Source organism: Canis aureus, chromosome 6 (assembly GCF_053574225.1).
Source record: "Canis aureus isolate CA01 chromosome 6, VMU_Caureus_v.1.0, whole genome shotgun sequence".
Classification (NCBI taxonomy): Eukaryota; Metazoa; Chordata; class Mammalia; order Carnivora; family Canidae; genus Canis; species Canis aureus.
Window position 1 is genome coordinate 46,460,759 of NC_135616.1, and position 24,014 is coordinate 46,484,772.

At 50.7% G+C, this 24,014-nt stretch overlaps 2 protein-coding genes across 20 annotated transcripts in view; one reads left to right on the forward strand and one right to left on the reverse strand.

Annotated features, from left to right (window-relative positions):
* Positions 1-12,033, forward strand: part of AKT3 (AKT serine/threonine kinase 3) — a 308,906-nt gene extending 296,873 nt beyond the window's left edge. For all 8 annotated transcript variants that reach the window (XM_077901455.1, XM_077901451.1, XM_077901457.1 and 5 more), the window contains 2 exons: positions 2,160-2,262; positions 8,633-12,033. In XM_077901455.1, the coding sequence (XP_077757581.1) occupies positions 2,160-2,262; positions 8,633-8,718 (189 nt within the window). In that variant the 3' untranslated portion in view covers positions 8,719-12,033. The remainder of the gene's footprint in view (positions 1-2,159; positions 2,263-8,632) is intronic.
* A 1,587-nt stretch (positions 12,034-13,620) lies between these two features.
* Positions 13,621-24,014, reverse strand: part of SDCCAG8 (SHH signaling and ciliogenesis regulator SDCCAG8) — a 236,079-nt gene continuing 225,685 nt past the window's right edge. For 8 of the 12 annotated variants that reach the window (XM_077901440.1, XM_077901443.1, XM_077901445.1 and 5 more), the window contains 2 exons: positions 22,561-22,687; positions 13,621-13,969 (listed from right to left, as the gene is read on the reverse strand). In XM_077901440.1, coding sequence (XP_077757566.1) covers positions 13,940-13,969; positions 22,561-22,687 — 157 coding nt within the window. In that variant the 3' untranslated portion in view covers positions 13,621-13,939. Of the gene's footprint in view, positions 13,970-14,225; positions 14,365-22,560; positions 22,688-24,014 lie in introns of those variants that run through there. The other 4 variants (XR_013381776.1, XM_077901441.1, XR_013381777.1 and 1 more) reach the window with 4 other exon arrangements.

The following is a 24,014-nucleotide window of genomic DNA, read 5'->3' on the forward strand; positions in this document are numbered from 1 at the left end:
TCACAGAGCTTAGGTTTTGTTGGAAGAAGGTATAATGGTGGTGGCATGGAACAAATATATGTATGTTTCGTGCATGTCTGTGTGTGCACGTGTAGGTGTGTTGAGTCAGATGTTGAAACTCCTGTGAAGGCAAAGGAAGGCAAAGTGTGAGGATGAGAGGTGGCGGGAGGGTGGCTGTCGGAGAGTGGGGTCAGGGAAGCCTTCTGGTGCATGGGGGCTCCTGAACAGAGGCTAGCTTAAGCCCCCTGTAACCTTTGGAAACTTTTAAAATCTGTTCCAGCTTTTGTTGACTGTCAGCTACTCTCTCTCACTTAAAGGTTAGCACCTTTCCCCCAAACCTGAGGCAGATTTCTGGTTTTGCCCTCAGAAGGAAGCAGATGGGATGAGTGGGCAGAGGTAAGCACAGCCTACTCCACATGCCCAGAAGCCCACCTCTGCTTAAAAAAAAAAAAAAAAAAAAAGCATTTCTTGTGGTGAAGTTTTGACCGGAAGGATGAGGAAGAACCATTTGGGGGGCATTTGTAGGATGGGGACCCCAGCCGGAACCCCAGCCTCCAGTCTCCTGCAGGTAGAAGCAGTGACCTTTCCGTTTCCAAAGAGGAAACCCCCAAGTTGTCTGGTCCTGATCACCCTTGTTGTTCTTGTATGCTTGTGTGTGGCACACGTGAAATGCATGTCCTTGTGTCTTGAGTGGAAGAGGGAAGATTGCCATCAGCAGAGTGAATGTTTGCATGGCCCAGGCCGTGTCACAGAGCAGGGCCCACACGACAGGAGCTTGGCCCAGGTGAGGTCAGGGGTGTGGAAGGAGAGCCTTCTTGTTGGCTCTCCTGTTCTGTTGAAGCTACTGCCCATCAGAAGTGGACCCTAAATAGGGTCATCCCCCAAAAAAGTGCCTGCTCCTAACAGAGACTTTAGAAGAGCTGTGTCCTTGGGCAGAGAGAAAGGATGATAAGAGGCCCAGAGATTAAAAATGCCTTGTTACATGTGCCATAAACCGAGATGCGTGGTCCTTTATTCTAAAACATGCTTTTCCTTCTGCTCACTCCCTGGTTTTTTAAAACATAGTCTGTCTAGAGAATAATGTAAAGATTTTTGCCTTATTATTTAACATAAATTTGGTGACAAGAGTGGGAAAATGTATTGAGCCAAAGCCAGTTGTGTGTTTCTGTTTGTTTCAGTAAAATTTTTATAAAACATACAGATTTCTGTCTCTCTGTTTTCCGTATTTCTGTCTGCTTGGGAATTTCTTTCTACAAGCAGCATCTTCTGGTCAGCAGGGTACTCATGAGAGCATGGACTGGGACGCCAGGCCCTGGGACAGGACCCCCTCTGTGAACATTGAACCATAGACTCTCTGGCCAGAGCCATGAGATCTAGGAGTCCCATCCCTGCTTCTGCTCATCCCTGCTAGTGGAGGTCACAGAGGCTTGGGCTTCTGTGGCTTTCAGCAGCCCCAGACATCCCCTGCCCCGTACTCCCATGCCGGGTACAACTCTGAGGGAAATGCGTCCAGCCCTGTTCAGTCCTCAGAGCAGTTACTCTGACCCTCTTTTGGATCCTAGTCCCCTTTGAGAATTAGACGCAACCTTGGGACAAAATGTTCACCCGTGGCTTCAGGGGCTCCCAAGACCCCTGTCCCAGAGCAGAGCAGGCATTAATGCCCATCTCAAGTAAGCGGGTGTGGTTCTTTTCAAGTCTAGCACTTTGTGACCTAGAGAATAACTATCATTTAGTTGTGTTCTTCATAATAAACTGTTGGACCAGGCGTCAGGAAGGAAGACGGGATGAGTCATGCTTTCACTGCATGGGGGAGAGCCTGCATTTTGTCACTGGGGTTTGCATCCACATGCTTTTTGTGTGTATGTGTGTGATTGGGGGGAAATTAGGACTTTGCAGTATCCTCTTTCCACCCTATTCTTTGGTTCTCATTTGTTCTATTTCACATAATCCCTCAAATTTTATACAGAACAACCAAGTACCTCCTGTTCTGTGCTCAGACTGTTGACTGGGAAGCCAAACGCCATGTCTCCTGTACACAGTGACTCAGCGGTCTGGTCTCTGGCACCGCTGAGTTCATTATTTGCTCTCTAATTTTATCCTAGAAATGAATTTTCCTAAAATGAAATCTGTTAACAGTACTTTCTTTGTTCTGCTTGCAGCTTGTACCTCCTTTTAAGCCTCAAGTAACATCTGAGACAGATACCAGATATTTCGATGAAGAATTTACAGCGCAGACTATTACAATAACACCACCTGAAAAGTGTAAGTAAATTGAATGGGCAGTTGATAATATTCTGATAGAACAGAAGACAACAGCCGCTTTTTTGGTTGGATCTTTTCAAGGTCAAATTCCAGTGGCTTACTCCGTTCCACTTAAGAATATGGAGTTAGGAATGTGGAGGTGTCAAAGACAGGTAGCTGAGAGAGAAGTTTTGGGGAGTAAGAAAAATTGTAGACTGGGAATTACAGACCAGCTTGTAGACAACATAGCCCTTCCTTACTGTTCTAATACATTCTTCCACCATCAGCCAGAAGGACCAGAAACTGACTCTTCCCGTGTTTGCCCTACAGTTTACCCACATGCCCCCTTCTGGTCTCGTGCTTACTTAATAGTTTTTAAAAATTACATTAAATTGAATCACCTTTTTTTAAAATTTAGCTTTGTCTTAATAATATTTGTGAAGACATGGTGTGCCAGTAATTTGTTGAAACATATAAATTAAATTACATGTCTATTAAAACAGTACATTCATATACCACTTTTGTTTCACGTATACTAGTGTGTACACACTTCGATAAATGTCCTAAATAAGGTATCAGATTTAACTAATAAACACTCTCGTACTGATAGAGGACTATGAATCTGTTATCATTAGCTTAGCAATGAGGATAAAATCGAGTTTCAGGGTCATATTTGGAAAGCCAAAGATTCCTTCAGGTCATACATCTTTTGGCTCCCAATCCCATTGTGTTAGCTCTTCTTTTCTTTTCTTTAGATCCCCTCCTACTTTTCTTCTCCCTTCTCTCCTTTGTCGAAGTACACCAGTACTTCCAGAGTAGCTAGAAGTATTGGTGTACACAGCGAGTATCCACAAGAGGGAAAGTTGACTCACGATGTCCTTCCAACCACGGATACGGTCATCTGATTGGATGTGGAAAGACAAACCAGGAGTCATCCTGGTCTAGAGTTTTCAACCTGTGGCCTGACAACAAAGGCCCGTGAACGCACCCTGAGATGAGACATATGATTATGTCCGCATGTGTGCACTTTTCTTTCCTTAGACTTTCCAGAAGTTAAGGACCTCTTAACTTTCATTTTGGAAGAGAAGAAATTGAAACCCAGAGAGACACTGAGCTTCCCAGGTCGCATAGTTAGCATCAGCAGTAGCCAGGGTGGGATTCCCCAACATGGCCAAGCTGTGAACTATTAACGTGGAAGAACTGCTCATGGCGTATTCCCAGTGGGACGATGGGCCCCCAACCTGTGTTGTGTGCCATTGCTGACATTTTAGCATCCATCAGCGTAGAAGACAGTGTTGGAAAGCCTGTAGATTGGCGGGCAAGTAGCTCAGGGCTACAGGGGGCTCAGGCCTCGGCATAGTCTCCCCTGGCCCCAGATGGACTGTGGGGGGTCTCGTTGTCTCAAGTGCAAGGCAGACCAGGGAGGTGTTGGAATGGCCCCTGAGGCTTTCCACTTCAGAGCATTTGCTCGGCCTCATCACTGGGATAGGACCTTAACTGTAATCAGACCCCACCATTCCCCTGCCCACCAGCCTCCAGTGGCTCAAGCTCTGCACTCTCAATCCAAACTGCTCACACTGAAGTGCACAGCCCTGTCAGGTCCCTGCTCCTGCTCCACCTTGCCATGCACCCCACCCCCCTACCCCACCTGTGATGGGCCACCCCTTGAAGGCACCGTGCCTTGTCTTGCCTCAGGATGCGTGTCGCCCATTGTCTCTGCCTGTGGTGCTCTTTTCCCTGACATTTGCATGAACAGCTCTTACTCCCTCAGATCTCAGCTTAAATGTCACTTCGCCAGAGAGCTTTCTTTAACCTCCCAGCATCTAAAGAACTGTGCAGCCCATTGGCCAACGCCTCCCCCACCCCTTGATTCTGTACATTGACAACTTGCTGATCTTCTGGTTAACGTGTTTGTTTCTTTGTTTACTGTCTGTGCAACTTGGAGGCCATAACCCTGAGGAGAGGGGCTTGCTTTCCCATTCGCTGCTGGCCCCAGCTCCTTGCTGGGTATCTGGCCTGGCGTCGGTAGTCAGCAAATATGTAGGAAGCGAAGGAATAAACACGTTATGGTGAAGGCCTGTGGTTTCCCGGCCGGGAGGAGGCCCAGTCTTTACAGATGGCACTCTTGCCGGGATTTTGTGCTTCGACTTCCCTCCCTGCATGACGCCACAGTGGCACTGAGAGGGTGAGGTCCCTCAGCCTCGGCCTCTTGGAGGCTGCTCTCTTTGGTAGTAGAGCTATGACATTTGTGGAGTCGTTTAAGAGACCTAAACTTGTGGTCTCTGGAGTCACAGGGATAGGAAGGCTCCGCAAATGCAGAGCCAGAGCACGTAGTTGCTTGAGAAGGGTAGGAGTCCCATCCTCATGTGGAAGAGAGCCTAGAGGCTGAGTCTCAAGGAAAAGTTGCTGAAGAGGTGAAGAGAGCCCGGTGGAGTGACCGTGTCACATCTGGCCCTGCCACTCCCTCCCTGGAAAGGGGGTGCAAGGCTGGGTAGTGTCCCCGAGCCTAGCTGTGCCTGGGAAGCCATCCCCCTGAGAAAGTACCCGGAGTTGGACAGCTTCGAAGAACCCTAGTTTTGGTTTTATTGAAGTGCCGGGTGAACCAGTCTGGAGCATTCTTTGTTCTGGACACACTGCCTGAAGCGTGAGGCTGAGTCCAGAATGACGAACACCCTACAGATGAGAGTGGGCGCAAATCTGGGGTCAGGGGACAACTGATAGATACCGGTAGAGCAGCACCCACGTCCATGACTAGGGATGAGTTCAGTCTAAAGCTCTGCAGTGTCCGCTACCCTGGCCGTCAGGATTCCCTGGATTCCAGAGCCCTGGCTGTCAAGATCCAGATCCCTTCAAGGGTCACCTTGCCTGCCTTCCCCTCACTCCAGACTCCCATGGCACTTGTCACCCTGAGAATATGTCATTAACAGGCACACTGTGGCTTTGTTTCCAGAACTTATAAAATGAGACAGAGATGTTAAAAAGTGTCTTAAGTCACCCAGCAGGGTTTCTAGAATATCACCTGAACCTGGTGTTTCAGCTTCTCTATCAGTAAAAGAATGGCACATCATCATAGAATGTTTCATCACTAACAGCAGGCTGTTCTTGAGAGACTCTACATCATTGTAGACTCAGGGAGCGCTCTATACGCCCAGTGACTCCGGGTTCTGGACTGAGACAGGGATCAGCAGGAGGCTCACACATTGGAGTCCCTCACATCGTGGGTTCCAGAATCCACCTGCTGTGGAGGCCTGTGAACCTGTGGCTGTTGCAGGCATCTGACCCCAGAAACTCGAGTCCGCAGCAGCACCCTGTGTCTGTTGGATTTCCCGGCTCAGGGCCTCAGTAGAGGGAACAGGTGACAGCACCTGGCAGGACCCCCCACCCACCCACCCCTACCCCTGCCTTGGGCAAGGTTGGAGAGCTGTAGCTCCTGGGTTGCCCCGGGCACAGGGGCCAGGTCTTCAGTGGGATGGTCACTGGAAGGATCCTAGATCTCCTCAAGAGGTAGATCAAAGGGGATTCAAGGAAACCTCAGCCTATGATTACTTGTAACAAAATCTTCTCGCAGCTTTGAGGGGTGTTGCTGGCGAGTGGCCCTGCAGCCGCTAGAGCATGAAGGTTTGTTCATCAGAGCCCTCCGTGGTACTCTTAGTGACTGCTGTTTTCCCACTTGCCACCTGGCTTTTAGGACAGAGTAGAGTTACTTTTTAGGACAAATCAGCAGTTAGACGGCCAAGTGTTTCTTGCCTACAAACAGCTGCGGTCACATGCCAGATTGTTCTCACTGGTGTTAATTGAACAGATTTTGGAATGTGTCGTCTTGCATTCTGTCCCTTAATGGTCCTCTGCCTTCCTCTTATGGGAAAAGAGGATTTCTTTGAGATCAAGTAGCTCTTAATGCATGTCATTACATTTGCTGAACACTGTAAGGAAGTTAGGCTCCTTGGGCCGTGGATTCTGATGTGGGATGGGGAGTCAATCCCTGCTTTCTGGTTTCAGACGTGTCTTGTGTTTTTAGCATGGCTCCTGTATGTCATCAGCATCGCAGGAACACGTTTGTAGCTGTTGGGGGGTGTGACGGTCTCTGACTGGGGCAGTTTGCTGCCCCTCCCTCCACAGCCCCCCACCTGTGGGCACAGGGCACCCCCCCCCCCAACAGGATCAGATACTGGCCCCTTGCTGTGACTGAGCAGGAGGAAGCCGAAGCAAGTGGTGTAATCAGGCTTTAAAGAACCCCAGGGTGTGGGCTCTTGCTTGCTCATCTGTGAGGTTGAGATTTCTTTATGTTTGGAAACGTGATTTGTTTGTTACCAGAGTGACAGAATGAAGACTCTCTTAATTCTCAGCTGACGTGCAGCCTAGAGCACTAGATGCTCCTCCTCGGACTGGAAGCCCGGTGCCTCCCGTGGAGTGTGGAGGGCCTGCTGACCAGGGCCAGGCCTGGGGCCACCCAGGGAGCCAGGGCTATGTGGGCCCCAGCCTCCCACATGAGCGGTCTGGGGCCCTGTGCACATTCACTGCACAGAAACACGCAGCCAAACAAAGCTGTTAGTGGGGAAACTGTTTCTTTGAAATGTGATTGGCATATGTCAGAATGTGAACATGAAGCTTTTAGCTGCCTTTTCTCTAGTTTTTATTCTTTGTGACTCAACACCAGAAAGTGCATACTGCCTTTCGTGCAGCCAAAAATACTGTGGAAGGTATTTGATCTGAGTGATGCATGTGGTTTGCTTGGGAACCTAACCAGTATTTGATAAGGAGGCAGAGATCAGTGGTCTACACGGAGCAGGGATTCCCAAATCCTCTTCATGGATTGGTTCCCACCTAATCCAGTGATATTTTCTAGTACATTCGAGACCACACATTTTGGTTAGCAGCTTGACCCCATTTCTAGAATCTTCTGTATTCAGAATAGAATACTGAAGACAAGGACAGTGAGAAAAGAGCGCAAACATTTGCTCTCCAGAGGAATGCATGTCCTCAGGGAGTATAGAGTATTATCCTTGTGTGATAGGGTCGGTGCCCCCCATACAAAGGCCTGTGTGCTGATGTGACATCCATGCTCCTGGAGAGGCTAGAAAGTTTAAAGAATTGACACTGTGCTCCCTATAGGGATCTGAGGAAGTAGAATTATTTTGCTTGAGGAAAAGTTTAGGTGTTTGAACCCCTCTTCTGGTGCTTCCCCCGTGGGACAGCATCTGACCCCATGCAACTGGAGGAAAACAGGAGAGGCTTCGTAGGCATCTCCTGCATAGATGGGGAGCCCTGAGGGTGGCCGGACTTGGCCCAGTGCCTGGAGCAGGTACACAGGAGATGGTGTGGCCGGGGTGACCAAATATGTGACCACATACAAGGAAGAGCTTCCTGGCCGTGCAGGACTTTAATCACTAGGAACATTACAAGAAGGGCTTCGGGGTGGGGATCATCTGAGATCTTTCAAATACAGGAAGGCAGGGAAGGTGAAAGGGGCAGCCCAAGTGAAAGCGGCTTCCTTCCAGGCCTTCATGTCTCTGCCCACTTTTGGTTTCCTGCAGAGCTAGTGTTAGATGCTGACATCTCACCCTCTTTGTCTTACTCTCTTCACTCTGGTTTAAAGTTGCATCTTACAGGACACCTGGGTAGCTCAGGCAGTGAAGTGTCTACCTTTGGCTCAGGTCATGATATCAAGGTCCTGGGAGCAAGTCCTGGTCCCGTGTCAGGCTCCCTGCTCAGCAGGGAGTCTACTTCTCCCTCTGCCCTTCCCCTGCTTGTGTGCACGCACTTTTCTCCCCCCTCTCTCTACCTCTCACATAAATAAATAAAATCTTAAAAAAAAATTATGTTGCATCTTAGGGAACCTGGGAATGGTGACCAAAGGCAGATGTGAGATGGAGAGTAAATAATGTCAACAGTGTCAGATCAAGGATGCATACAAAGCTTGATTTCACAGTCACACCTAAAGCACCCCCCCCCCCAAAAAAACAATAAATAAACCACACATTTGAAGGTGTTGGGACCAGATGCCAGACGGATACTTCTGGTGCCTTAGGACTGACTGGCTTCTGTAAATGTTGACGTGTAGTTTCATGAAATTGAAGGTTACTGAAGATTGTTCGCTCCATCTTATTTTTAAAAATCTGGTTTTCTTCAATAGTAGTTCCTTATAGTGTCTTGAATCTTAAGATGTTCATGGCTTGAAGGAGACGATGTGATGGTGGTATTTCTTCACAGATGGTGTGCTTAAAAGGGAGATCGTTTGGGGAGTTAGTTTAATTCCTCCGTGTTAAGAGCCATGAGTTTGTAGGAACTTGCCGTTGTTGATGTTCATTGTGCTAGAAGTTAGAACCACATAGACCAGTGATACCATTGCAAAGAGTAACCATGACGTTAAGTGGCCCCTCTCTGCCCGCAGATGACGAGGACGGTATGGACTGCGTGGACAACGAGCGGCGGCCGCACTTCCCTCAGTTCTCCTACTCCGCCAGCGGCCGGGAGTAAGGCCCTCGTTCTCCTCCTTCACTGTCATCCCAGATTTCTTCCTGAAGACGATTCCTGGACATCACAGCAGTCGTAGCTCTTACAAAGCAGGAGCGCCTCCAGACACCCCAGCCCACTCTCACCCCCACAAGAACACACATGTACGCAAACACACTTGTTTGTTTTTGCATGAAATTGTATCTCCGTCTACGGTCTCATGCTGCTGCTGCTACTGTCTTACTATTCTAGCAACTTTAAGAGGTAATTTTACAATCTTTGGAAGTCATGAGCCCACCATTGTTCATTTGTGCACCAGTTGTCATCTTTCGATCTTTTAGTTTTTGTTTTTCCCTAACAGTGAAGGCTAAATGAGATACACTGATTCTAGGTACATTTTTTAACTTTCTAGAAGATAAATCAAAAACTAATTAGACTAAGAAGATTTAGTTTATAATTCAGAACAAACAATTGTGGCAGGGTGGTGATGTGCATATGCAGAATTTTAGGAAGGCACAGGAGATCAGTGCGTACCATGGGGATCTCGCACCCAGACCTGGCCGGAATCCATAGGGAAGCATCTGAGAGAAGGACCGAACAACTGTTGAGCTAGAGCGATAGATACACACGTAGTCCCTGTTGGACACTGCTGAGGAAGCCCGCTATTCCACCTGGACATCCAGATTTCACGGGCGGTCGTTGGCAAGATGAACACTGTTCTTCCAGGGAAGGAGGCATATGCACAGCAGAGGCAAGGTCGCTTACAGGCTCTATGACACGATTTGCACCAGAGAGCATTCCCCCCCCAACCCCCACCCCGTGCTTGGAAACCTTTTTCCCTTCTTGATATTTATCACCTCTGATGGCTGAAGAATGTAGACAGGTATAATGATCCTGCTTTTCACCAAAATTCGTACACCAAGGTAAACAGGTGTTTGCCTTATTTGTTTTAAGTTTTGACTTTCAGTTCTTCGTGGATTAGCTTTTTCTCGGATGTTAAACCTTTGAATGTCCTTTTATGATTTTGTTTATATTGCAGTAGTATTTATTTCTTAGTGAAGAAAAATTGTGTGTCATGTTAGCAAATGCAGCTCCAACTTACATGAACTAGACTCACTGCAGTTTATTTTGACCCATGTGCAAGGAATGTACACGCCAATGAGAATCATGCACTTTTTCTCCTTTGTAACAAAATCTGATGAGGCTCTGAAATTGTACATATTGGTTAGAATTGGGCTCTGGGAGAAGAGATGCTGGCACTGAACCCCTTGGTGCTCAAAGTGAGAAAATCCCCAGGTCTCCGTGCTGAGGGGTTAAGGAGATGGAAGGATGGAAGGATGTTGCTGTTGCTCGTTTGAGATGGAAATGCTCTGACGGCCTGGTGACATGGGGCCGTGAAGGAAACAGAATCTGCGTGACCGTGACAAATGCACCGTACTTGGCAAAATGCACACATCTCGAGTATTCAGAGTAGGCAGTAAGGGATAAGAACCTGGTGTGTTTATTCCGATCATGGTACATTTATCACTGAATTAAGCCATCAGGGAGAAAACAAAACAACACACAAAAAGAACACCTCCAACTTTTCTTTTTCTGTATATACTCATGTCCCCAGATTCCAACATTTCTCACTGAAAGGGGACATGTATGCAAACCTCATCTTTCTCCTTCATTAATGATGATCTTCAGATTAAACCCTTTGGTGCTAGGAGCTGACATTTTCCAAAGCAGCCTATGAAGTCCAGGGGCCGGGGCCGTGGCTGCGATCCTGGAGAAGGATGTGGTCACCCGATCTGACAGCTCCCCGTGGAGGACGGCAGCGTGACCGTGACGTGGGATCACTGTTGTCAGAGGAGCAAGTGACTTTCTGAGGAGGATGAATCCCATTCACATGCAGATGTCTTAGCCTCGGACGCTGGAGTGTGGATCTGTAGACGAGACACCACTGCTGGCGGTGGGCAGGCCACTGGGACTGACGGGGGTCAAAGGGCATTTTACTAAGGCAGCTAAGACATATTCAGACATAGGTTGATCCTAATTTTTCATCTTCCTACCTGAGTGAAGTTCATCCTTAGCATGGAGTAGGAAGTTACAGGAAATGGTAGTTCATTCTTACTTACACATGTAGCTTCACTTCTTCCCCCTTGGAATTCTGTTGACTGTCTCACCTGGACCAGAGAGTAGCCTAGAAGGTGTGTCCTGCAAGTCGTCTCGCAGCGTCAGGGCCGAGGGGCGCGGGTGCGAGGCCGAGCGGGCGGCTGAGGCGCCCGGTCCTGCGGAGCCGCGGACCTTCTGGGCCCTTCGAGGGGGAGGCGACCCCGTACACCAAGCACTTCCGTAGCTGCCCCCCCCCTCAGGGGACTTCCGTGACCTTGGCCAAGGCGGCCTCCTGAGGACGGGTGACCGCTGGCCGGGCCGCGAGCCGGGCTCGCTCCCTCGGGCCGCGGGCGTCTCCGTGGCTTCCAGGCAGCCTCCGCCTCGCGCTCGCCCCCGGGGGGGGGGGGGGGGGGGCGGGGGCGGGAAAGCTGACGCGTGCGTGAGAATGCGTGCGTACGCACACCACACGAGTACGTGCGTGTGCGTGCCCTGCGCGCGTGCGTGGAGGTCCCGCGCCGCCCCGCCCGACTCCCCTGGCGCCTGCCCTCCCGCCTCCGCGCCGCCATGGGGGCGGGGGGCCGTGTCCGCTTGGGTCGCTGGCAGGCTGCTCACAGCTTTGCTTTCTACACTCACTCCGTCGCGTCAGTCCAGTATTGTTTGCAGCGCCCGGTCCTGGTTCCGGCTTCTTCCAGCTGACTGTTCTTGCAGGGGCCCCTCGCTTCTGCTCGAGGGCAGGAGGGAGGGCCGCCCTACTAACTGCAGGGTCTCTGTATTACACCTCAACGTACACACTTTGCTGCTACTGTTCGTACTGTCTACAGTAGAATCTCCTTATCTTGCTCCTGGTAGTGCGTTACAGGCAAGCATGAAATGTAAAGTATTTATTTAAATAAAAAGAAAACCTCTAAATTGGTAATTGAATTACCTCCCTGTAGCTTTATAGTTTGTGACATTTCTTGACCTTGCTAGTTCTTTCATTAGATCCGCGCAAGATCTAGTCATCTGGTTAAGGATTTTAAGCAGACGCAACTATGAACCCAAGAAAACCTGTATTACTATTATTGTCGGTCATACTAAAACTGTTCATTTCCTTAAGCATATGACCCACAAGGATGTGAAATAACTACAAGAAACTGTTTTTGTACACTGTACATCCTTAGTATTTTTACACGTATATGATAGGGATGCACATTATTTTCCTTCGTACAGACGGCTTAAATAAAGCACTATGTCAATCTGCTACTTCTCTGTTTATTGTTGTTGGACGTGCTTCTGTAGTCTCAGAAAATGGAATATTATTCTTTTCTGGAAAAAAAAAAGATTCTTAATAGCTCCAGCTGGTATTAACGCCCCCCCCCCCCCCATATAAAGTGTGCAGGAGAATGACGTCCGTCTCTCATAGCCCAGGTCGCACACAGGATGGCTGTGCTCCTCCTTCACTAAGATGGCAGTAGTGCGGTTGTGCCAGCGCGGACGAGGGGCCCCACTTCTGACGGGGAGGTGCCGACCGCTCCGCGACAGTTCTGGGGCAGGAAGAAGGTCTCCTTCTAACTTCCCACCAGGCGGCTCGGGCCCAGGACGCTTCAGGAGTGTCGCTCCTCGGTAGTTGAGTCTTCCTGAGGACGTTACCCATGTGGCTCCGCAAACTTCTTCCTCAGAGTGTGTGTTGGCAAATGAACAAACTTAGTCGTGGGTGAGAGGTGGGTAGGGCGGCTGGCCTACAGCCTGATCATCTAGACTTGTTTTGGATGGGGCCTTTTTCTGATTTTACCTCATAAACCTACTCTTGTACAGACTTGGCTTTGCTCATGTGACTAATTGGCTTTGGGACCAAAGTCAGGCAGGCACACATGCGTATGTCGCACGCCGACTCTGAGGGCATTCTTCCGTGTGCTCTTACCGCACAACCACCGGGATGGACAGATCCAGGAGGCTAACATAAAGTGACCTCTATAATTCTTTAAGGGTGCTATTTGTAGAATATCGTGTGATTTATTTACTGTAGTCCTAAAACAGAATTAGGGACGACTAACCGCTCTTCCGTGACAACCTCGATGTCTAGCACGTTAGAGCAAATCAAACACTGAATCCAGATAGAAGTTCTGCTCTCTCAGGCTGGAACCTTTTCCATGCTCCAGAGACTTAAGAACAGGTCTTTGCGTGTGTATCATCCCAGCCTAATCTCGGCCCTTCCCGAGAGGCCACAGGGGGCCCAGGGAGGGGGGCCCCGGGGAGGGCGGGGGGGTGGGGGGGGAGGCTAGCCAGGAGACCTGCCTGAGGTCCGGGCCTCCGCCTGCAGCCTTGCCTTTACTGCTTCACTGTCCTTCTCAGAGACAACACGACACTTTCAGTGCCCGTTTCTATTACTTTTAAGCATCTGAGGGCTTAACTGTGTGTGTAGTAGAAATACTCTCTTAAACTAATGATCTGTGTACAGATACCTGCTAGACCTCGAAGTCAATTTTGTAATTCCACGAAGTACATTTGTAGGCTTCTCTCAGATACTGCACATTGGAGAAGAGACCCGACCACCAAGCCAAAGACACTTTGTCTGTTTTCGTTGTGAACAGTGGACAGGATACAGAGTGCTTCCTGATGCCTCCTGACTGTGCAAAGAGTAGCAGGATGATAAATAATGGGAGACTTCCGAGATGTTGATTCAAAGCATAAGCAGTGGGAGGATGATCCCTAGCTCCTGAAGAGGGAAGGAAACGTGAATGGCAGGAAGAAAGTCTGGTCCTTCGTACCCTTTGGCCTAGTTAAAATATGTGCCTTTTTGGTGTGTTTCGTTCATCACTACAAGGTAAAAAGGAAACATTACAATTCAGGTCTTTAAAAAGTTCATTTATTGAAATCCATATGTGTAACAGCATTACAAATGAGCATATCTAAAAACATAATCACTTCAAGCCATTTCTGGAAACATCCTGCAGGAGGGCTCCTTGTCTGGCACCAGAGCTGACCTGCAGCCCACCCGGCTCACAGGTGTCTCCAGGCAGTGGACAGGGCGCGGCGGACCCAGCAGCCCGCTGCCCTCCAAGGCTCTGGCCGCTGGCAAGGTCGTGGTGCGTTGTGGCATCTCACGAACAAATCAGATGAATGTAAATATCTCTTTGTAAACCATTTCTTTCACTCTGTTTCGTCCAGGTCAGCAATCAGATTGTCGCATGCTGGGTAACTGGAAAAAAAAAAAAAAATGAAAATAAAAAGTGAATTTAAATAGATCCTGTTCTTCCCTGTGATTTGTCTTCTGCTGGTTGAAAGGTACCCCTTCTATGTTTACAGAGAAAAACAACTCTTGCTAAAAATGCAGAGAGTGTATGTAAGCAGACGCAGGAAAAGCTTGCGCTCCCCCCAACCATGGATCAAAGGCCTTGTCAGATAGAAGGGTGAAGTGAACTATTTTGTTTAAAGGCTTTAAATCTAAAAACCACCTGGACTCCAGACGTGTGTCTGCCTCTTGAGGAAGGGCAGTCCAGTGACAGGGCAAGGCTGGCGAGCCACCACTTCCCTGTCCTGGGAAGGAGACCTCGATCTATGCCAGGGTGTGTTTATGGATTACAGCTGCTGAAGCTAGAACAAAAACAGGATGTAGGCCGTGTGTCTCTCAGAAATTCCTAGTGAAATCAAAACGAGCTAAAACCTCCCAAATTTTTAGAGTCACTTTATTATAACATCTATAAAGGCTTTTTTTTTTTTTTTTCACATGGAAACAACCTCCTGCATGCTGGAAGAGGGAATTTTGTGTATCTGGCCTCTTCATTTTAAACAGGAATAAATCTGGGGCGCCTGGGGGGCTCTCAGGAGCCGAACCATTTACCTTCGACTGGTCACCATCTCAGGTCTTGGGATCGAGCCCCACATCAGGCTCTCTGCTCAGGGGGAGTCGCTTCTCCCTCTCTGCCCCTCTCCCGGCTTGTGCACACTATCTCTCTCAAATAAATAAATTCTTTTAAAAAATAAAAATAGAAAAATAAACAAGAATAAATGTTTCAAGACTAGGTGGTGAAAACTGGGTTGAAGGAGTGACAGATCAGTGGAGTTGAGAATACCATTGTCTGCCCTGGCCCACGTGGCTGCTCAGGTTAGCTTAAGCCACGGCCAGAAGCGGTGCCAGAAACCACTGCAAACAGCTGCACTCCACACAAGGCCCCTACTGTCTACCTATCCTGTACCGCATGGGAAGATGAATAAGGCACAGTCCTTGCCCTCGACCAGCGGGAGGTCCTAAGATGGTGCGCAGTCCCCTCTGGCTGGCTGGCAACCATCTTCCAGAAAGATGCATGGGCCTTTGCACACACCCCAATGCAGATTTCCTGAGCTAGAACTGGCAGGGGGGCCGGGGCCTCCTGGGAACCCAGGCTAAGCCACGATTACTTGAGGATTTCCAACACGGGACAGTGAGGGAGAGATCAGAATTCACGCAAGAGAAATAGGGAAAACAGTCTGTTGCCTCTTTTGAAAAATGCAAAAAGGTAATGTTGACATCCCGGGCAGGCTTCTCCCGCTTCTCCCTGGTGCCGGGATCTGTGAGGAGGAGGCCACCAGAGGTCAGGCGCGCAGCCACCGCGCCGAGCGGGACAACCAGCGGATGCGCGTGCGGAGTCCGCGGAGACGCAGAAACGGGTCAGGCATGAGCAGGATGTGACCGGACCCCAGGCAGAAGCTCCCCACCCCCCCGACCCGGGCCGCGCACAGAGCGGAGGTGAGGTCCAAAGAGGCGTCCCACAGACTGCACCCCGAGCGTGAGGGCGGGCCTCGGCGGGGTGCGTGGGGCCTGTCCGCTGGGGGCCCGGCCGCTGCCGCCTCCCCGGGCCGGGCGTGCAGGTGCGAGCCCCGCAGCCCCAGCCTGCGCCCCCCGCCCGCCTGCCCCTCGGCTTGGGCCGATGCCGGGCCGTCCTGCGGCCGCGGAGACGTCGGGGCCCGGTCCCTCCCCGCCACGCCGCGCCGCGGCTGGGTGTCTCGTGTCGCCGGAGCTTCGGGACGAGCTTGCCCGGGCCCGGGGCGGCGGCTCGTCCGAGAGGCCCCCCACGCCAGAAGGGCGCCCTCCTAGCGCCCGCCGCTCGACCCCTAACAGCCTTCTCTCCACAAACCCTCACTTCTGTGTTTCTTCCTGGGGTTTGACTTGAATTCGGAGTTTTAAAACGGAGTCTCCGGGTGCTGCGAACTGCTCCCCAGGTGACCCACTGTGGGGGCCGCAGAGCCTTCTCTGCCCCCCCCACCCCCCGCGGCTCCTCTCTGCGGACCCCCACGCACTGGTCCCCCCAGAGCCGGGACCCCCACCACCTTGCTCATCTGCACATTTCCTGTCTCTGTGTGGCCAGGTCCAAAAATGGCCCTGCTCCTGTGCCTCTGGCCAGAAAGCCTCTATTTCTAACCAGAGACCAGAGTCCCGCCCCCACCTCTGCTGGGGCTTCTGAAGCTTGTCCCGAGGGAGCCGAGCCGGGGAAGCCACCAGAACCGACTGTCGGGGAGCCAGAGCTGGCTGCTCCGAGAGACACACAGGTGGACGCCCCGGGGTACTAACACCACGTTGTCAAGAAGTTCACCTCCCTGCCATTCACTTTCCAGTTCTGCTCACCTCATCTCTAGGCCTCATTTGTCCTGCCTGTTGGGAAAGGACGTCAAATGACTGATGCAATGGCCCCTTGACGCCCATGATCTCGGCGCCAACAGGGCTGGCCTCATGGTCACCTGTGCTGGAGGCAGGGTCATGCGGGGGTCCCTCTTGAGGGAGGCTGGCTCTAGTTTTAAGGGTTTGTTTTTTTTTTGTGTTTCTGTTGTTGTTGTTTTGGGGTTTTGTTTTAGTTTTAAGGGTTTTTCTTTGGGTTTGGGGTTCAATTTTGACCAGGACCTGAGTGATAGGAAAGCTACACAATTTGCCAAGAGTGGTACAGAGCGGAGATCTGAACCCCGGCAGTGCGACCTCCAAATCCTGGCTCTTTCATGCGAAAGAGCACACAAGCCACCAAGGGTGATCTGGAAGGCCAGAGCCCGAAGGGCAGCTGCATACACGGGCCTCATGGACTGAGTGGTCACCGACTGGCTCTGGAGGAAGCTCTCCTCACCAGTCCTCTGCAGACTTCGCGGAATGTGGCCTGTAGGGGGGACCGAGACGTGACAGATGCCGCAAGGCACACGGCGGGTGCCCCTGAGTCAGCAGAGGCCTGCCTTGTGCCCAGGGGAGTGACCCACACGCTCGCTGACCTTCCTGGAATCCAGCTGTTGGCACACCCAGTCCTTTCTCCCCTCGGGCTGCCCGGCCCCGCCTCTGACGACCACAGGTCTGCACGGGCAGAGGTCAGGGCCCCGGGTGCCCTAGACCACGGGGACCATGGGCCTGGCTCCCTGCCTCTGGGCTCCCCAAGAGGGAAGGGGCCATAGAAGCCAGAGAAGGGAAAGGTAGAGGCAGGAAAGCCTTGCAGAACGAAGGCAGGCCAATGATTCCTCGGCTTTCTGGAAAACAGAAGCTGCGGCTGGACCGGGGACCCTCAGCCCCGCGGGAGGCGGGAGGCCTGTGCGCCCAGGGCCCGGGTCGGAGTGCCAGGGCGCCGCTCCTCCCCAGAGCTCTGCAGACACAAGAGTCCTACACCTCGTGCCATGCGGCTGTGTAGTCTTCCAGCTTTCTGGAATCCCTCGAGTCCTGCGAACTTTCTCTGCACATGGGCAGGTGTCTGCGTTTTATAGGGACCATGTTTCCATGGTAAATAGATTTTTTAAGAATTCCCAAAGGACAGACAGTGTCACCAACAGCAGAGAGAGGAGCCTCTGGCTGCCTCATGTTTGAAAGCGTTAAGAATAAAGACAACACTGACATTTGGGGTTGTAATGTGACGGAATCACAGTCTTTTAAAGGCAAGAACCACTTCTCTACACTCCATGCAATATTCAGTGTTTTGTTCACTTGTCTAATTGGATTAAAATATTTAGCTCCCTTTAAAATCTTGATTGTGAATTTATATTGCAAAATGTAATGTCTGACTCAGGAAGCAATAAGTGCAGCAAGTATGTATCTGAAGCAACAGAAAATCCCATTTATTTTTCTTCCATGAGTCTCATTCTGAAATTATTCACTCTTGGACAAAGTGAACTGTTAACGGGAGAGCAAGTGTGGCTTCAATAGAGCCGTATGTGCTTTTCAATATTAATTACACACAGGGCCTTCCATGAAGAGGAAAAAAAAAAAGTTAAACTATGCTATTTGAGTTGCTCAGGGAAGTTAGTCTGAGGGTCATGAGACCCTTATGTTAGAAACACAGCACCAGAGGTCTCGTGTCACTCTTTAAAAACATTCAGGCAGCAGGGAGTTAATGACATTTTAGCTGCATATGTTCAAGTGTATTTAAAAAAATATGCAAGTCACTTTGGTTGACAGTGTCTTGTACACAGTTTTGAAAGAATCAGGGCAAACTTTAACAGAGTCAGTTTTTATTTGAAAAATATTTTCTGGGAATGTATCAGTGTTTATTTTTGAGACTGACAATTCGGGTGAAAATCAGGATAAAAACAAAAAAACAACAATTTGGTTGAAATCAAATTGTTTGTTTTCATCTATTTAGAATTCTTTCCAAAAAATCTTGGTTCAGGAGGAGGCTTTCTAATTTATTTTATTCAGTGTATTTGCTGTTCTATTCAAGCACCATCTGTCCTGCAGGTAGCTAACTTTGTGGAAGCGCCCACGGGAGCCGGGCGAGGCCCCCAGGGCACAGGAAGGACCCCTGCAAACCTGTGTACACCTCCAGGGCCCACCCTGGAGGAGCTGCTGGCGCCCTCTCCTCAGCAGGACCCCTGCCTGGTGGCCCTCACGTGAGTTGGCATTTCTGAAGCTTCAGGTCACAAATGGGTCCTGACTTCCCTGCTCCTCTGTGCCCATTTCTTGTGCTCATTTGGGCTCTCTTGCACGGGCCCTTCAGAGTAATGAGATAATGTCCATGATTTTGAATATAATCACATATGGCTGCTGGATCCACGCAGGAGTTTGAATCAAATTAGAAAGTCCATTCACTGCCAAGAATGCTCAAAAGTCACAGGGCCAACTGATTCATCACTGATAAGTCAGCCTCTGGAGCTGCTTCCTGCCTGTAGAAATGTTTCCTCCTCAGGGAGGAAAGGGAGCCCCTCCCCAGACGGAGCACTGACCACAGAGCCCCAGGCCTGTGGAGAAGGCGGCTATCACCAAATGCCAATCTGCTGAACCCCAAGTCATTGCCCAGTGAGTAGCAGTACACAGGCAAAGTCTCAGCTGTATAAAGCCATCCTCGAAATGGCCAATTTCTGTTCCTTCCCATCTCTCAGATGCTTTTCTCCCCAAGAAAAGGCTGATTTCCTAAGCAGCTGGCACCTCCCTTCCTGGCCAGATGTTAGAGCCCCAGGGTGCTGGGTCGTTCAGAACAGCGCCCCTGCTGCCAGCTGCCAGGCGCTGCCTGCATTCCCCTGTCGCCTCGGACACCAGCCCCATGCCACCATGGCCAGAGTCTCTCTGTCCCCCCAAGAAGAGGTGACAGGGCAAGTGCCCAGCCCCGCCTGTGACAGAGCTGCCTGCTGTGCCCGGGGACAGCCTGGGGGGCTGTGTTTGCAGTCAGCCTGGGTGGGTGTCTTCAGGCTCTTCTGTTTCTCCACAGTGACCAGCAGAGCCATTAGAGGACGTTTTAAAAGCCATTTTCTGGAAGTCACCTGTCTGCAGCATGAGGCAGGAGAGTGACAAGGCCAGTTTCCAGTCACACAAATAATAAGTCAGATAAGAAGCCCTGATGAGTGGTGGGCACCCTGCACCATGCACCTGACTGGCCCCCTGCACGAGAGCAATGTGAGGCCAAGCCGGGAATCCTCATGGTTAAAAATGTCACTGTGGCCCAGTTACAACGATGACCATCTCCCTCTGCCAGACATGCTGTTGTGTGCCTTTCAGAATTTAAGCAGAAACCATTTAGAATAATAAGCCTTCTGAATAGACATAGCTGCTTCCTGTCAGAGACCACAAGCCAACCCGAGGCCTGTCATCTGCTCCAGGGCCCAGGGCTCAGGACACAGGAGCAAACCAGAGGCATGGGACTCAGCCGCAGAGCAGCTGCTCAGGCCAGGAAATCTCCACTTTCTGTTGGGTGGTGGGTGGGCAGAGAGACATATAGTTTGACATACACAATTAAGTCATTATGCCTAATCCACCCAGGCTGAGAAAACGGAAGCCATCCCTAGGCAGAGATGAACCAGTGTCCCTCCAGGAAAACAGGGAGCACAGTTGATCACTTGGGAGCTTGCAGCAGGCAGTGTCCTCTGATATCCCTGCTGAGGGCGCAGAGTGGCCTTGTTCACTTCAGGGGCTGGAAGCTAAAGTCACAGTTTCAGGGTATTCCATGGCCAAAGCAGGTGTAACACCACACTTGGGTAGAAAGAGCAGGGCTGCGGTTTAGATATTCAGCAGAGAACTTGCAAAACTGGATCCCTGCCTCTCCTTTGAACAGTAGTATTTGCTACTGAAAGCCAACAGTCCCTCTATGAAATTTCTTTTGTCGTGTTCATATTAAAATAACTCCAAATGTACTATTTGAATCTGAAAGATCCCTTTAGAGATGAGCCAGATGGGCTGATATCAGATAACTCAGGATGGTCAAATCATCTCTGTTGCTTCAGGCAAAAGAAGAAAGACCTGCTCATTTTTCTAAGGATTTTTTGAGGTTTGGGTTTTTTTTTTTTTAATGCATTTTATGAAAATTTCGCAATCCATTTGGCAATTATCAAGTTTTTAAAGCCCTGGAAGAGGTTTCTAAGCATTGATGGTCCATGTTAAGATCTGAGTGATTGTAAGGTAGGCAGATGGGGAGTTAAAAGGGAAACCCTACATGATAATGATCTGGTCCAGAATGGACAGGAAACTGCCATGTGCTCGGAGCCCGTACAGAAGACTACCCACAAGTCATTCTGAAGTGGTTCTTGGCTCCTAAAGCCAAAGGATTTGCTCACGCTATGAGCCTCTGTCTCTCCACCACGTGTGACAGGAGCCCAGTCACCTGCCTAGAGAGCCGGTGGCCCCCAATCCTTGGCGGGCACCACCAGGGCCTCCTGTAGGACCTGCCCAGGCATTTAGAGTGTGGCCGCGTCGGCCCCACAGGGGCCGTGGGAGGGGCTTGAGGGCGTTGGAGAAGAGCAGGGGAGCAGTGGGCACAGTGCTGCTGGCCCCAGAGGCCTCTGCCTTCTTGCGCTTCTGCTGGGCCTCCTCAGGTCTTGGGCGGGGAGAGGCAAGGGAAAGCCCTGACATTTCCTGGGCCTACCGTGTACAAGTGATTCTGCGCAGCACCTGAGGGCTATACTCATGACAATTCCAGTATCCCTTGGGGTTAGACTTCAGTTGACTTATTCTGAGCCTCACAACAGCGGAACAGTCTGGAATCATGCTCCACTCTTTCTGCCTCCAAATATTTCAGAGGTTCTCAAACCTCCATGTCCCTCAGAATTATCCAACCAGCTTGTTAAAATGCAGATTCCTGGCCTGTGTGATTCCCGGAATCCGTGTTCCTCAAAATTGCCCATTTACAAGCCTGCCGGACGACTGTGCTGCGTGGCATGAGTATCACCAGGGCGCAGAGTATAGGTGGGTCCCCAACCCCAGGCCTTAATTCAGGACTGGCTCTGGGAGCATCCTCTTACTATACGTGGAAAAATGAGTAGTATATGGCGGGGGATTTGGTTCACTGAATATGAAAATTCACTCAGAGGACAGCAGCTCCCCAGTATCCGTTTGGCACATTTGAAAGAATGAGAGACAGTTTCCCATCCTTTTCATTTCGAGAGGCATTTTTCCCATTAATCATTCCAAGCACTCGCTGTGTGGCATCCCCAGGTGCTCACAAGGCATCTGGGTGCCATCCTAATCCAAAGCGGAGACCATGGCCAGGCCCTGGACCATCCCATTATCCTGACAACTGCTTGATGGGGCACAAAGTACAGCTTCTCTGACAGGAAGAGAAGTAACTTTGGGGAAAGAAGTCTCATTGCACACTCCAGACTCCCCTAGATATTCTCTTTCCTCCATTACCCCTTCTGGCAGCCCCAGATAGAACCTCAATGGTGAAGGCCTGGGCTGTTGCATCAGACTTAGGTGCCACTGGTAGTGTCCTTACTTGCTAGCTGTACAGGCTGTTTGTGCCTCAGTTTCCCTACCTGCAAAGTGGAGACAATAATCCATCTTGCAGGCTCGTTCAAGGGTAACAAGAGTCCGTGCAGTGCTGCCAGACCTTCCACAAGCACTCGGAAGGACAGCTCAGTCATCCCACAGCTGACTTCAGACAAGACCTCTGCATTCCACTCACAGTGGCTCCCCCAACTGGCAGCACCTCTTTCCTCAACCAATTCAAACCATACACATCCCGAGTGGCAGTTCTGAGTCTGCCTCCTGCAGAAAGCCTGCTCACCACTACAGCCCTCCGCATCTTTCCACTGGCTGTGCCACAAGGGAACCGTGCCCACACACAGCTCAGCACTTAGCGTGGCCTGTTCGATCATGGGTTGTTCTTGCACACAAACTTTAGCTCCCTAAAGACAGCAGGCTGGTGGCCCACACAACCCATGTCCCCCACAGTGCCCAGCACTATCTTCAGGATCCCCCTGCCAGCTTACTAGCTGAGCCACGTGATCACTTGGGGGTTTCACCTGCGAAGATACAGCTCTGAAAAAAGGAACAAGAATAAGACCCATATGCAGACCCCTGCTGGGTTCCCTGGTAGGTGAGCTGGCCCTGAAGATCCCCACCCCTGCATTAGGTTTACACAGTACCTGGGATCTCAGACGCCCCACCTCTTCTGACAGACTCTGTCTCTCCAGCAGAAGCTGGTTCTGCTTGTTGAGAAGCTGTACCAGCTGCTGGGCCGTGGCCTGGCTGTGCTTGTCCAGCTGCTTTAGCCTGCAGAGAAATCCACCACAGAGTTAGGGATGGATCCCGACACATGGGGGCAACAAGCTTTAGAGAGCAAGGGAGACAATGGCCAACCTAAGGCCTTCAATGTGCTCCACTGCTGTCTGTGTCTGCGGGCAGCTCTGGACAGTGAGCCAGGAGCCCTAAATCCACGTGACCCTGAGATGTGAGGCTCCGGCTGGCCGGAGGCTCTTGGAATGCAGCATTGATGACACCGAATGGAATTGCATCAGACGTGAAAGGGAATCAGGAGCTCTCTGCATGACTTGTCAAATAGGAAACACACAGATAAGTTGGATAAGAAGACAACTGAAACCTTAAGCTCACAGAGGTGGAGGACTAGGGGCCTCAATGGCTCCATTGTTCAGCTGGAAACGTCTCTGGCAGGCTGGAGCAGACAGCCCGCCCTGGCTGGGGAAGTGGGCGAGGGATAGCAGAAACACTGAACTAAGGGGTTTCCATTATTAATCACTCAGTCAATCATGAGCTCCGGCATCGCTGACCAGATGTCTTTAAAGATCCTAAATTTGTCATTCTGCTGATGGGCCCTCCTCTCCAGACTTGCTAATTCGCTCAAACTATTATCCTCATTTGTCCACAGACGGCTTCCTACAGCACACTCACCCCTGGAAATGTAGGCTTTGGATTAAATTTAGAGTTGCACAACTACCCAGAACTGTTCTGGAAAGAAGTTGAATGTGTCAGGCACCCTTCCTCACTGACCAAAGGCACCGTTGGTAAAATAAACTTGTATTTTCTTGGTTTTTTTTTTTTTTTAAAGATTTTATTTATTTGAGAGAGTGAGCAAGAGGGAGAGAGAGAGAGAGCATGAGTGGGCGGTGGGGCGCGCAGAGGGAGAGGCCGACTCCCGGCTGAGTAGGGAGCCCAATAGGGGGCTGGATCCCAGGACCCTGAGATCATGACCTGAGCCAAGGGCACACACTTCACCACTGAGCCACCCAGGCATCCCTATTTTCACAAAGAAAGGATTTTAAAAGCTGAGATGTATTTCAAACTCCAGGCTACCCATGCAACACTCACTGGGCCCAAGGCCCCGACAGGACGCCCAGACGCTAGGCCGTCGGCGGTGCAGCGCTCCCGGCACAACCAAGCACCGCCAAGGCAGAGACTGGGCCTGGGGTGGGCGCGCTCCTCTCCCCACATAATAGGGAGCCGGCACCTGCGGGCAGGCCAAACTGCATTCTGGGAAACCTGTTGATGTTCTAGTATCGACTCCCGCCCGCCCAGATTCTCGTGCTACCTGCAACCCTGTCCATTTCCGAGACGGCATCCACCCCGGGCCCTGCCCGCCCTT